The sequence below is a fragment of the Lithobates pipiens genome, unplaced genomic scaffold (assembly GCF_037356315.1).
Source record: "Lithobates pipiens isolate NorthernLeopardFrog02 unplaced genomic scaffold, aLitPip1_a1.2 Scaffold_18, whole genome shotgun sequence".
NCBI lineage: Eukaryota > Metazoa > Chordata > Amphibia > Anura > Ranidae > Lithobates > Lithobates pipiens.
The window spans coordinates 140,867,262-140,880,577 of NW_027507758.1; the positions used below are offsets into that span (position 1 = coordinate 140,867,262).

Below are 13,316 nucleotides of genomic sequence, written 5' to 3' on the forward strand. Positions count from 1 at the left end.
CTCACTGAGTTTTTGGAATTATGGCAAGGACAGAGGTAGTGGCTCTGCACCTGGAAAGTACTCTGCAGCTAACTAAATCAGATCGGAGTCTCCCAGGCTAGCCCCGCAACATCTAGGCCAATGACATCCTGATGTGGTTCAGTTCAAAAGCCAGGATGAGGAAACACACAGGATAGCTGCAAATCAAAGATGAAACCTTCTGCAGAGTTGTAGAGAAGAGTCTTGGTTAAATAAAAAAGGGAAGGAAAAAAATAACTAGAAATGTGCGTATCTTCACAGGTTAGGCTTTTACAACATCAGAGCTGAAGAAAAGATGTCCATTCTTCCAGGAGACTAGAAAAAAAAAAACTGAGGCATGCTGGTAGAAGAAGGGGTTATGTCCTAGGCCTAGCCTAGTTTTTTTTAGTTTGCAAGTTACCAATCCTCCCATAGATGGCAGTATAATCTGAAGGTTTAAGACATTCAACAAAGCTGCAATCGTAAAATCGCTGTGTTTAGAAAGTTTCGGCACTAGTTCATATGAAAGACAACTCTGTATGTTCCATTTGAACAACCACTTTAAACAAATTTTTATTTTATGACCATGACAAAAATATTTGGAGCTCTGAAATGTACAGTTCATGAATTATTTTGGACCAAGCATGTCTTCAGGCCTGACCCACTGATCAAACTGTTCTGCAGTCAGGAATCCAAGTTTTATTGCAGTTTCCTTTAATGTGGAACCTTCCTTGTGTGCTGTTTTAGCAATTTTAGCAGCTTTATCATATCCTATAATAAAAAAAAAAAAGTGCAATATTAGTATGAGAATGTTGAACGATAAAAAACAAAAAACACAAAACACAAGATGGGAAAAAATACTATTATACTGTGAAACCAAGAGGATTTATACAGAGTAGAAAGATGCAGAATAGTGAAAGCAAAGCTGTGCCATGCAGGGTAAATGAACAAATTCACTTTAATACTTGCTTCCCAACAACACATGCTCAGCGTTTCTTCCCTCTCCATTCAGCTACCAGTGTTAGGTTCAAGAACATGACTGGAGGTGTGAAGACACCAAAAAAGTGGTATTAGACATCTGTAATAAAAGAGAAGTAGGGCCAAAGCTTGTTTGGTCATACTTCATGTGTGTCACAGGCCTGCACTTACTTTTTCCCCTCCTGTGACCCAGAATCAGCCGACTGTTGTCAGGATTCACCCAGATTCCTGATTGGCAGCCGACTGAGGCCGCGTACACACGCGCGGACTGTTTGCCCAACCTTGTTCGTCAAACAGTTTCGGCAAACAGTCCGCTCAAAATTTGCATGAGCGGACTTGCCCACACACGAGCGGACTGTTTGACGAACAAGGTTGGGCAAACAGTTCGCTCAACTTTTAATATGAACGGACTCGCCCACGTAAGGAGGAGGCAAATCCGCCCATTTCGAGCGCGTGTACAGGTAGGCGGGGCCCGCGAAGGAGACGTCGCGGGCTCCGCCGCCTGGAATGGGCTTAAAGGGGAACCCCAACGCCGAAAAAAATCGGCGTGGGGGTTCCCCCCAAGTCTAGACCAGACCCTTGTCCGAGCACGCTACCCGGCCGGCCAGGAAAGGGGGGCGAGCGAGCGCGCCCCCCCTCCTGAGCCGTACCAGGCCGCGTGCCCTCAACATGGGGGGTGCCTTGGGGAAGGGGGGGCCACGCGGCCCCCCCACCCCAAAGCACCTTGTCCCCATGTTGATGAGGACAAGGGCCTCTTCCCGACAACCCTGGCCGTTGGTTGTTGGGGTCTGCGGGCGGGGGGCTTATCGGAATCCGGGAGCCCCCTTTAAGAAGGGGGCCCCCGGATACCGGCCCCCCACCCTATGTGAATGAGTATGGGGTACAATGTACCCCTACCCATTCACCTGTGAAATAAAGTACAAAAAAAAACACAACACATAGAAAAAGTATTTTATTGCACAGCTCCGGGGGTCTTCCGTCTTCGGGGGTCTTCTCGCCGGACTCCTCCGCTATGTGTGTGTAGCTCTTTTACTAGCGGAGGAGTCCGGCTTTCTTCCTCCCCGCCGCCGGCCTCTTCTCCCGACTTCGGGGGTCTTGTCCCCCTCTTCGGTTCTTCTGCCGGGCCACCGCGCCTGGTCCGGTGGCCCGGTCTTCTGTCGCCGTCTTCCGTTCTTCTGTCGCCGCCTTCGGTTCTTCTGCCGGGCCACCGCGCCTTCTTGTAGCTCTTTTACAGGCGGTGGCCCGGTCTTCTGTCGCCGCCGCTGTCGTCGTCGCCGCCGCCTTCCGTTCTTGTTCTTCTTCTTGTTCTTCTTCTTCTTCTCCTGGAGATGTTGACTCGACGAGCTCTCCGGCCGGAATGCCAGGGACACGCTCCGCTGCCACTTATATAGTGACAATGGGGCGGTGTCACATGGTATATGTCACATGGGTTGGTCACATGGGTTGATGTCACATGGGGACTATGACATCGTAAGGGGGCGGGGTCACCATGTGACCAACCCATGTGACATATACCATGTGACACCGCCCCATTGTCACTATATAAGTGACCGCACAGCGCGGCTCTGGCATTCCGGCCGGAGAGATCGTCGAGTCAACATCTCCAGGAGAAGAACAAGAAGAAGAACAAGAAGAAGAACAAGAACGGAAGGCGGCGGCGACGACGACAGCGGCGGCGACAGAAGACCGGGCCACCGCCTGTAAAAGAGCTACAAGAAGGCGCGGTGGCCCGGCAGAAGAACTGAAGGCGGCGACAGAAGAACGGAAGACGGCGACAGAAGACCGGGCCACCGAACCAGGCGCGGTGGCCCGGCAGAAGAACCGAAGAGGGGGACAAGACCCCCGAAGTCGGGAGAAGAGGCCGGCGGCGGGGAGGAAGAAAGCCGGACTCCTCCGCTAGTAAAAGAGCTACACACACATAGCGGAGGAGTCCGGCGAGAAGACCCCCGAAGACGGAAGACCCCCGGAGCTGTGCAATAAAATACTTTTTCCATGTGTTGTGTTTTTTTTTGTACTTTATTTCACAGGTGAATGGGTAGGGGTACATTGTACCCCATACTCATTCACATAGGGTGGGGGGCCGGTATCCGGGGGCCCCCTTCTTAAAGGGGGCTCCCGGATTCCGATAAGCCCCCCGCCCGCAGACCCCGACAACCAACGGCCAGGGTTGTCGGGAAGAGGCCCTTGTCCTCATCAACATGGGGACAAGGTGCTTTGGGGTGGGGGGGCCGCGCGGCCCCCCCTTCCCCAAGGCACCCCCCATGTTGAGGGCACGCGGCCTGGTACGGCTCAGGAGGGGGGGCGCGCTCGCTCGCTCGCCCCCCTTTCCTGGCCGGCCGGGTAGCGTGCTCGGACAAGGGTCTGGTCTGGACTTGGGGGGAACCCCCACGCCGATTTTTTTCGGCGTTGGGGTTCCCCTTTAAGCCCATTCCAGGCGGCGGAGCCCGCGACGTCTCCTTCGCGGGCCCCGCCTACCTGTACACGCGCTCGAAATGGGCGGACTTTCCGAGCGGGAACAGTCCGCTCATTTCGAAAGTACAGCGGACAAGCCCACACACGGGCGGACTGTTCGCTCAAACACAGTTTCAGCGGACAGTTTTTCGGAATTTCCGAAAGACTTTGTCCGTCCAACTGTCCGCTGAAACTGTCCGCTGAAAGCCCACACACGAGCGGACTGTCCGCCCAAACACTGTTCAGCGGACAAGGTTGGGCGAACAGTCCGCCCGTGTGTACGCGGCCTCAGGCTCTCAGTGTGCCACTAATAAGCTGAAACAGTCGTTCCTTCCTTCTTCCTGAGTGCTAGAGGGGAAGAGCAGAGTGGACCCGAGAACCTGGCTGAGCACCGGTAGATTCGATGCTGCAGCTACCACATTTCCCCGAAAATAAGACCTACACTGAAAATAAGACCTACTGTGATATTTGGGGAGGGCTGCAATATAAGCCCTACCCCGAAAATAAGCCCTAGTTTTAAGTGGTTGTAAACTGCTAGAATCCTCTCTATTACAGTATTATATAATGTAAACTGTGTGTTTCTGTAATCTAATCTGTAGTCAAATACCTTTGGTACAGTGCAGAGTGCCGCTCGGCTGATCGCCTCCTCTTCTTCTGCCTGTCAGCGGGGGATCTCGGCCCCCTCTCACTGCAATGCTCGGACCACGGCGGGCTATGGAAGCGCCGAGCGGTACTCAGCTGATCTCCTCCTCCTCTCCTGCCTGTTAGCGGGGGATCTTGGCCCCCTCTCCCTCCCAATGCTCTGATCGTGGAAGAGAGCTTTGGCGGGCTATGAAAGCGCGAGTGGCGCTATAAGAAGGTATTTGACACAATAAATTACAGAAACACACACCTTTTTCATTACACCCTACTGTAATAGAGAGGATTCTAGTTTACTAGTCCAGTTTACAACCACTTACTTCAATTCACACTGGGGATTCCTGCTAGGCAGGGAGGGAGAGGGGGAGAGATGACAGCACATTAAATGGCAAGCCCTACCCTGAAAATAAACCCTGTTTTTGGTTGCCAAAATAAATATAAGACCCGGGCTTATTTTTGGGGAAACACGGTATAGAGGTTTGTTATTTTTCCACACTTCTCCTTTAAAGCTGAACTCTGGGATACAGATTAAACCTAGCAATCAGTAGCATCACCTATGTAAGCCTATAAACGTTGACAAAGCTAGATATAAACCTCCCCGTTTAGATAAATAAATAAATATCTGTGATGTCACAACTCCAATTAAAAAAATTGCCAATTTTTCCGGTCCCAGGAAGAGGAGTAAAGTAGCCATAGACGTCACAGCACAGCTATCAGAAACTAGTTTTTATTATGTCTTGGGAATTGAAGGCTTGTGCATTCCCCTACACTGCTCTTATGACATGATCACATTTTGACAGCTACAGCTGAACTGGTCATAAATAATAATTTATTATACCAATATATTTATACTGTATAAAATTATAATTATTTTCTTTTCTTTGGAAAGCACAGTATCTGCTCCATACAGCTTAACATTTGCAGGCATTGAAAGCTGCGACAGACCAGGAGACTTCCAGCCTGCCAATCAATATGTGGGATAATTGGAGGTGGGACAGACCAGGAGTCTATTGGCCTGTTGCAATGGTGCTGCAACGATGGGTGTGTCCAACTGGGAGCCTAGATCCACCCACTGAAGCGAGCAGAGACATAGTTACGTTACGTCGCTGCTTGCTACAAAGGACTACCGAGGGGAAGTGACAAGACCGAAGGCTGGGGGAATAGCAGCCATCGGTCTTACAACACAGATGTTAAAGCAGTGATAAACAGCTTTGTGTTCTTTTTTTGGACCCTAAAAAGTAATGTTATAATGTGCTAATATGCATCCCATACTAGCACATCATATTAAACATACCTGAAAACTAAGCCTTCCTGTGCCGCACTGTCACCGCTGCAGGCACTCCTATCTTCACCCAGTCTTCCTTCCGGGTTTGCGGACTCTGGCTGTGGGACTAGGCAGAGCCACAATATTACTCCCGCACGCATGCCGCCGTTTACGACTCTAGAGAAACTACCTGGGTGGCCGTTCCTCCAGATCGCATGAGCTGGTGACGTCATCGGCTGCATGTACAGTAAATATCTCCCAAGAGGTGCACGTTTAGAAGATATTTACAGTACCTATAGGTAAGCCTATAGGTACAAGTCAGAGATAGGAGTTTACTCTGACCTTAAAGGGGACTGGAGCCTGCCATTCAAAAAATGCTTAATTTCTCAGTGACAATAGACTAGTGAATGGGAAGAACATATTGAATTATTGTAAGGCAGCAACAATTACATGTAATAAAAGTTCTGCCCAGAGTTCAGCTTTAAGGGATTTAAGCACAGAATGGAGGTTTTTGCTATTAGCATAAACATGCAATTAGGGAAGTGAATAATCCAACTGAAATGAGTTAGGAAGGACTTTTAAGGCTCATTTACACTAGCATCGGCACGCTGAAGCGGGTATTTTAACTCCTAAAAGCCCACGGCTATGGCACGGCCCCATTGGATTGAATGGGTTGCGACAGCTGTATAAATTTTGCCCCACTACGATGAAAAGAATCTCAGTCAAATCATGTGTATACTTTTGTATGGCTGCTTTTGCAGCTTGGGGTGCAATATAAACTCAGCTCAATCGCCGTTTTTTAAAGCCCCCCCATGTACAAGTGTAAACGAGGCCTTCTAAAATCAACAGTATTAGGCCAGAATATTTCACTAGCTGTTGAGTTAGAGGGTATATATTCTAACCCTATTTTCGATGTATAGGTCTTACCTATATGGGGATTGAGAGCAGTGACAAGCATCAATGATTCACTCATCAGTTTGTTGATTCTCTCTGTATTTGCTTCAATCCCAACAACACAGTTATCAGTGAATGAGACAGATGCATCACCTAGAAGCCTGACTGAATTTAGAATATTTTTTATCTGAAAAGAAAAAAATATATACGAAAAAAAAATAAGTAATAAGCAAAAGTAGATGAAATGCTGCATTTTTTTTTCTCTCATTCCACAGTTATATTACAACATTAAGTCAAACAAAATGACTGAATGAACAGTAAAAAAAAAAAACAATAAAAGTAAACTTGTCTCATCTACTTTATCATATAAATTTAGTTCCCTGTCAAGACGTGTTCCAGGTGCCAACATACATCACAATGGGAGAGTCCAAAGTAGAAGTGGGGGAACAATAACATGCAGCATATGTCCCAGTTAAGGCATTGTATATTTAAAATGAGTTATGGGAGTATCTGACCAGAGGGGCTATTATTATTTATGGAACATCTACAACCCCATGATAAAAGCAGAGATTGGGGAGTAATTAGGTGTTTAAATAACTGAGTAATTAAGTACAATATCGTCAAAATACACAAGACTTCTTTTCTCGTTGTATGAGGAGACTCCAACCAATTTCAATGCTATATTTACTATCAACCTGATTCAGTCCCTATTAACCAAACTAAAAAAAAACAAAAAGGGTTCAAAATGGCCACTAGAGCCAGCAAATTATGACAGAAAAAAAGTGGTTGAATTTTAGAATGGCCTTGGTTTTGGCAGTACCAGAGCACATGAAAGGGTAGAAAGGGTGGTATATGCAGACACCTGGATGTGTCTACTCTGTGTGATATTTGCCAGTTTATATGTTTTTGGACTACAGGTTCACTTCAGTTTATGTTTGAAGGCAGGCTAAATTGCAAGCTAAGGATTATAAGATTTGAATTACTTACAATCAAAGGCTTGAACACGTTCAGTTCAAAATGTCCATTACTGGCCCCTATTGATATAGCAACATGATTGCCCATCACCTGGGCTGCTACCATAGTAACAGCTTCACACTGAGTGGGATTTACTTTGCCTGTGCAGAAATAGTAGAAAAAAAAAAAAAAAAAGGAAAAAAGGGTTTTAGTAAAGAGCTTTAAAAAAAATAAATGCAAAAATGATAAACAGTTCTTGGTAGTAATCATGAGACTTCAAAAAAGTAGAATGGAATCAATCACGATAAAAATATAGACACAGAAAGAGAATGCTCTCCATTAAAGACTCTACAAATGGCAATTCAGAATTGTGAGATTAATCACAACATAAATCAATTTAAGAACAAAGATTTTGTGTTAATAATTAAAGGTGTCAAAAAAAAAAAATGAAAACTGCTACAGTTGCACCGATATGGGTGCTGATATTTGGCATTTACATGGGTATCGGTACTTGCGCAAATGCACCAATACATTCTGGTTCAATTCTTTCAGCTGACAGCAGGATTTCCCCGCTAACAGCTGAAATGTAAAGAAAAGAATGCAGGCAATTATTGGTTGTTAAGGAGCAGGGCCACCGCCTCCCTTAACAACCAATGACATTTCAGTTGTGCGTGGGATTCCCCTCCCCACTGCCTCCTGCCAGCTGTCACCCTCCTCGGAGACCCTCGGTGTCTCAGAGTTTACCAGGAAGCGCTGGGAGCCACTAGCACATGCACACAACTGTGCCAGTCATTCTTTTTCTTGCGCTATTACTTAGCTTCTGGCCTGAGTATAACAGAACCAGACGTCAGCAATGGCATGTCTAAGTGGAAATCTCAGCTATTTTTCCTCTGCTATTTACTAAGCAGTGACATTTGATTTGGGAATACAGTACAATAACTGTTCCTTAAAAAGGGGTTGCAATAATTTATGATGGGGAGTGACACGATGCTGCAGATTTTTATGCTACGACAGAGTTTTACCACCACTAGTCCAACACTTTAGGGAATAAGCAAAATCTTTTACCTGGCATAATGCTGCTTCCAGGTTCATTTTCTGGCAAGATTAATTCTCCAAGACCTGATCTTGGTCCAGACCCAAGAAAACGAATATCGTTGGCTATTTTCATTAGGCTACAGGCAACAGTGTTTAGGGCTCCACTCAATTCAACTAATGCGTCATGTGCAGCAAGAGCTTCAAACTTGTTAGGAGCAGTGATAAATGGTAATCCTATTAAAAAAAGTTAAATACATATTTATACATTTAAAAAAACAAAAACAACCCCAAAAAAACAAACACACACACACTTCCATTATACAGATATAGTATACACAGAAACAAGCCCACCAAACAGACAGCATTTTGAACTGAAAAATCGTTTTAAATCCACTTATCGACCCGCCGCAGTACATATACTGTGACTGGGCTGCCCCTACAGGCAAAGTGATGTACCCGTACATTGCTACCTGTTGTCCAGATATTGGGCGTGCACCGCCCACCTACTCCCCTGTGATTTGACACAGCGTGCATTTGTCAGCAGATCCCGGCCAGTGATTTATGGCTGGGACCTACCTGATCAGCTGTGTCGAATCACAACCCAGAGCCCCGTGTTGACAATCAACACAGGGCTCTATGCAGAGGGAAGGATCATTTTGTTTCTTTTCCCCGATTTCTTTTCTTTTATCATTGCATGCCATGGTTTGCCCACACAGGGGCATCTTCAAACAAGCATGTGAAGAAACAGCATATGAACGTGTAAATGCATAACATAACAAAAAACTGTTACCAGGGCTATAGAGGACCAAGTCAGGTATTGGGTAGATATCACAGGCTATAATTCTCTACTCCTTGGAGAACAGCAAGATTTATTTTCATTACACATTGTTAGGCACATACTTAGCCCCTTGATTGCCCCTAAATGTTAACCTCTTCCCAGTCAGTGTGTCATTAGTACTATGACTGTGTAAATTATTAGCACATTGTATTAGTGTCACTGAAGATGTCAGTAAATAGGTTTTATTGCAGAAAGTAAAAAGTTCAACCCCCCCAAAATTTTCAGTATTGTTTTGTTAATACAATAAAAAAAAAAAAAAAAAAAAAAGTGGTGATTGAATACTACCTAAAGCAAGCTCTGTGTGAAAAAACATGTTCTAAATTTTATTTGGGTACAGCTTTGCATGACCAAGCAATTGCAAATTAAAGAAACACAATGCTGAATGGCAAAAAATATCCTGGTCATGAGGGGGGGGGGGGGGGGGTAAAACCCAATTCTCTCAGGCCCCAACAAAAAAATATTTGATTGCTGAAATTGTTTCAGGCATTCATTGCTTAGATATCTAATATGTTCAACTAAGTAACTCATTAAGTGAGCTGGTAGCTCCCTGTAGCGTCCAAAGTACATTCATAAGGCAATCATCAAAAGTTCACCACTGTTTAGTGCCCCTGGACAAGACCAACCGAACCCACGACTCAAATTCAATTCTCATACCGATGCATGAAGCTCTCCTGATCTATCTACATCTGCTCTGCAATGATAGGCACTTAAATTGGACTTTTTAGAACAGAACTGATTCCATCTGTTAACATAACTCGAAGATATATTTCTAAATAAATGTCATATGTTGTGGATGAACAGATGGGTTTCTTATAATCTAAAAAAATATCTAACATATTTTAGGAGATGGCCCCATTGATATAGGAGAGAACTGTGCAGCCAATGGTGACACAAAAGGATGTAAACAAAACTATAGCTCAGGAAAGGACGCGGTTAAAATTGCAGGTAAGCGTGTATGTGAGGTCTGCATGAGACTAAGGAAGGAAAAACACAATAGAATAAATCACTTTGTAGAAAAATGCTCCTTCTTGGAACACATCTACGACACTTACCTGTAAGCTCAGACACTTTGGCAGCAACCTTCTCTGCAAATCCAATTCTGGTGTTTAAGCCGGTTCCAACTGCTGTGCCGCCAGCAGCTAATTCGTAAACCCTTGTTAAAGCACTTTCAATTCTAATAATGCCATACTTAATCTGCTGTACATAAGCACTAAACTCCTGGAAAACAAAAAATGGAAACATTCTGTTTAGAAATACATATATTATACAGTGTGGGATGTATTTGGTTTCCAGAGCCTTAAGGCATGGAACGTTCTCTAATAACAGCAATCACAGATAAGCGGAGCAGCGTAGAATGTATTTTTAAGTACTCCAAAGGCCTTATGCTGCCATTTTAAACATCATATTAGCTTCAACCCTTTCTGTTAGGACAGGATAGAACAAAGCGAGACCATGATTGTTGGCAAGTGGGAAACAGACTTCAGTATGACACCTAATATAAAAGTCCCTTTTCTCTTTATCAGGAGGAGCGTGCGTGCATTAAACGCCAACATTGGTATCAGTTTCCATTGGACAGTATAAAGGTGACTCTCCTCTAGGCCAGCTACAGTTAGGCATATATCAGGCTGATCATGAGGTCCCTGAGACATCTATCCTGTCCAAATTGTCTCACCATATTTAGGCCTAGTTCAGATGGGCGCTGGCACTATTACTGCGTCAGAAGATGTTTGCTTTGGTACCTGTATCCACCCCCTACTGCGTGCAGGCAACATCCGTGACAAACTTCTGGAAAACAAGCAGAACCGCAGCCAGCGGTCAACCATCCATTGTGGGCCGATTTCCCCGAAATTAATCACCCGCTATTCACACCAGGTGCAAGGACGTAGGCACCTTTACATGTGAGTGAAACCATATTGTTTTCATCAATAAATTCTCCTTAAAACGGTATTGCGCAATGAGGTTTCCTTTTTATTCTTATCAATCAGTCTGAGCACGGATGTATTTTTGAGCAGGAGCACCTGTGAATATCACTTTATTGGGACAGTCACATTGCAATTTATAGGATATAGATTATAGCCTAATTAATATCACTTAGCGTGGTGAACTGGTTTTCTTCATGTGTGTACTTTGACCTCTACACTACAAGCTACTGACCCCTGCGCTCCGCTTTACTAACTACTGAGCTCTGATCTCTGAGTTACATGTGTTTTTTTTGTTTTTTTTTGCTATGTTCTGTCAGAGAGTCTTCCCTGCACTTCCGGTTACAGAGGCAAAGCTCCTAACCTCTTGTCCCTGTGACAAACTACTGCTATAGAACCGTCAACTTACACAGCCCTTTACATATACATTATATCTTGTATATTCACATCAGTCCCTGCTCTCAAGGAGCTTGCAATCTAAGATCCCCAACTCACATTCATACATACACATACTAGGGCCAATTTTAAACAAGAGCCAATAAACCTACCAGCATGTCTTTGGAGTGTGGGAAGAAACTGGAGTATCCAGAGGAAACCCACACAGGCACAGAGAGAACATGCAAACTGTGTAGGTAGTGCCATGGTCAGGATTTGAATGGGGAGACCCCAGTGCTGCTAGGTGGAAAAGCTAACACTTTAGCCATTGTGCTGCCCAACATAACTATCTGTACCAGCGATAGTAGTCACTGGAATCAACAGTGAGGGCTCATGCACACAGGACGTTTTTACAGCTGACGATAGGGGTGTCTGACTTTTTTTTAACTGCCTCTGAATGCCCCTCTATGTTAGCCTATGTGTCCATGCACACAAACTTTCAGAGGAGTTTGGAGCCATAAGCGTTTAGGGGCTGTAGAAAAAAAAAAAAATAAAAAAAAAAAAATAAAAAACTACAGCCTGTGCCTCCAGGAGGTCGTTGAGCTATAAAAACTAAAAACACTCAAAAATGCCCCTTAACGCTGCAACAAGCTGTTAGCTGGTTTTGCAGTTTTTAGGTAAAAAAGGCAAAAAAACGCTAACACGCCAACACCAAAAAAAGGCAAAAAAAAGCACCCATAAGCGCCATTTAAAGCAGTGTTCTGCCCAAAAAAAAAAAAAAAAGCCAGCAGCTACACATATAGCAGCTGCTGGCTTTTAACAATAGGATACTTACCTGTCCTCGAGTCTCGTGATGTCGGCACCGCAGCGGCTAACAGCGCATTTTTAACGGTGCTTTTTCCTGGCAGCAGCGCTGACGTTTTTTTAAACGTCCTGTGTGCATGAGGCCTGAGGGTAAATCCCTCTAGGACAGACCCCTATGGCATGAAACAGTGGGACAAATTGTGAATAAACAACTTAGTGAAAATTGTGAAAAACTAAAACTTCACAACAAAAAAGTAATACATTGCAGCATGCTAATCTAGATGTGGTTGCTGCATTAATCTCGGTCACACTGCTGGGATGACTCCATTGCCTTGTGACTTTGCAATGCGTCTTGCTTGTGACTTTCATATAGGACATAAACAAACAAAGGAAGATATGTTTAGGCTGGATGTCAGTTATGGCACTCTCCACAGATACACTGTAGGAGTCAGCATAACCACTCAAAGACTGATTGTGTTATAAGCAAATTACCAGGTTAATGTGAAAGAAAAAAAAAAAAAGCCTGAATAAAGAAAACGAAGCAGCCAATCAGGATATCTAAGGTTTGATAAACTGTAATTTTTTTACAAGCTTGGTTTTGGATTTAGATACATTTAAAGTATTTGTTATTACTGTACCTGTCCCAGAGTAAGTGGCACAGCATCTTGTGTATGTGTACGGCCAATTTTAATAATTTTCGTAAATTCCTTTGATTTCGCTTCCAAAGCATCGTGGAGCTTTTTCAATCCCGGTAAAAGAATGTCATGGACTTCTTTTGCAGCAGCAATATGCATTGCTGTAGGAAAGGTGTCATTTGAACTCTAGCAAGGAGAGAAAAAAAAAAAAAAGCAGTCATGGCAATTATTTACTTGACTCAGTGAAAATGATTTGCAATAGAACATGAAGACAAAAACTATGCAATGTTAGAGCATATTCTGATAAGCACCTTGTCGGAATAATATGCTGTATGAGGTATTTGTAGTCCCAATTTTATTTTATCAGATGCATAATTTGTCACTGCTGTGCAATAGCAACAGCACCATCTGTATAACATCACTAAGCTTGCTTCTGTACTGTAGATCAGTACATTTATTCAAAAATGTATAAACCATTGCCATAGGAGCCGGTGTTCTATCGACAAAGGCCCTCGATTTAGAAATGCCTCCAT

The 13,316-nt window shown here is 44.2% G+C and overlaps 1 protein-coding gene across 1 annotated transcript in view; it reads right to left on the bottom strand.

Annotated features, from left to right (window-relative positions):
• Positions 1-539: 539 nt before the first annotated feature.
• The window catches only part of FH (fumarate hydratase), a 40,063-nt gene continuing 27,286 nt past the window's right edge, over positions 540-13,316 (bottom strand). Inside the window, exons 5-10 of the mRNA XM_077486197.1 lie at positions 12,787-12,969; positions 10,103-10,268; positions 8,243-8,446; positions 7,211-7,338; positions 6,257-6,410; positions 540-768 (exon numbers count right to left, since the gene is read on the bottom strand). Of these exons, the coding sequence (XP_077342323.1) occupies positions 626-768; positions 6,257-6,410; positions 7,211-7,338; positions 8,243-8,446; positions 10,103-10,268; positions 12,787-12,969 (978 nt within the window). The 3' untranslated portion in view covers positions 540-625. The remainder of the gene's footprint in view (positions 769-6,256; positions 6,411-7,210; positions 7,339-8,242; positions 8,447-10,102; positions 10,269-12,786; positions 12,970-13,316) is intronic.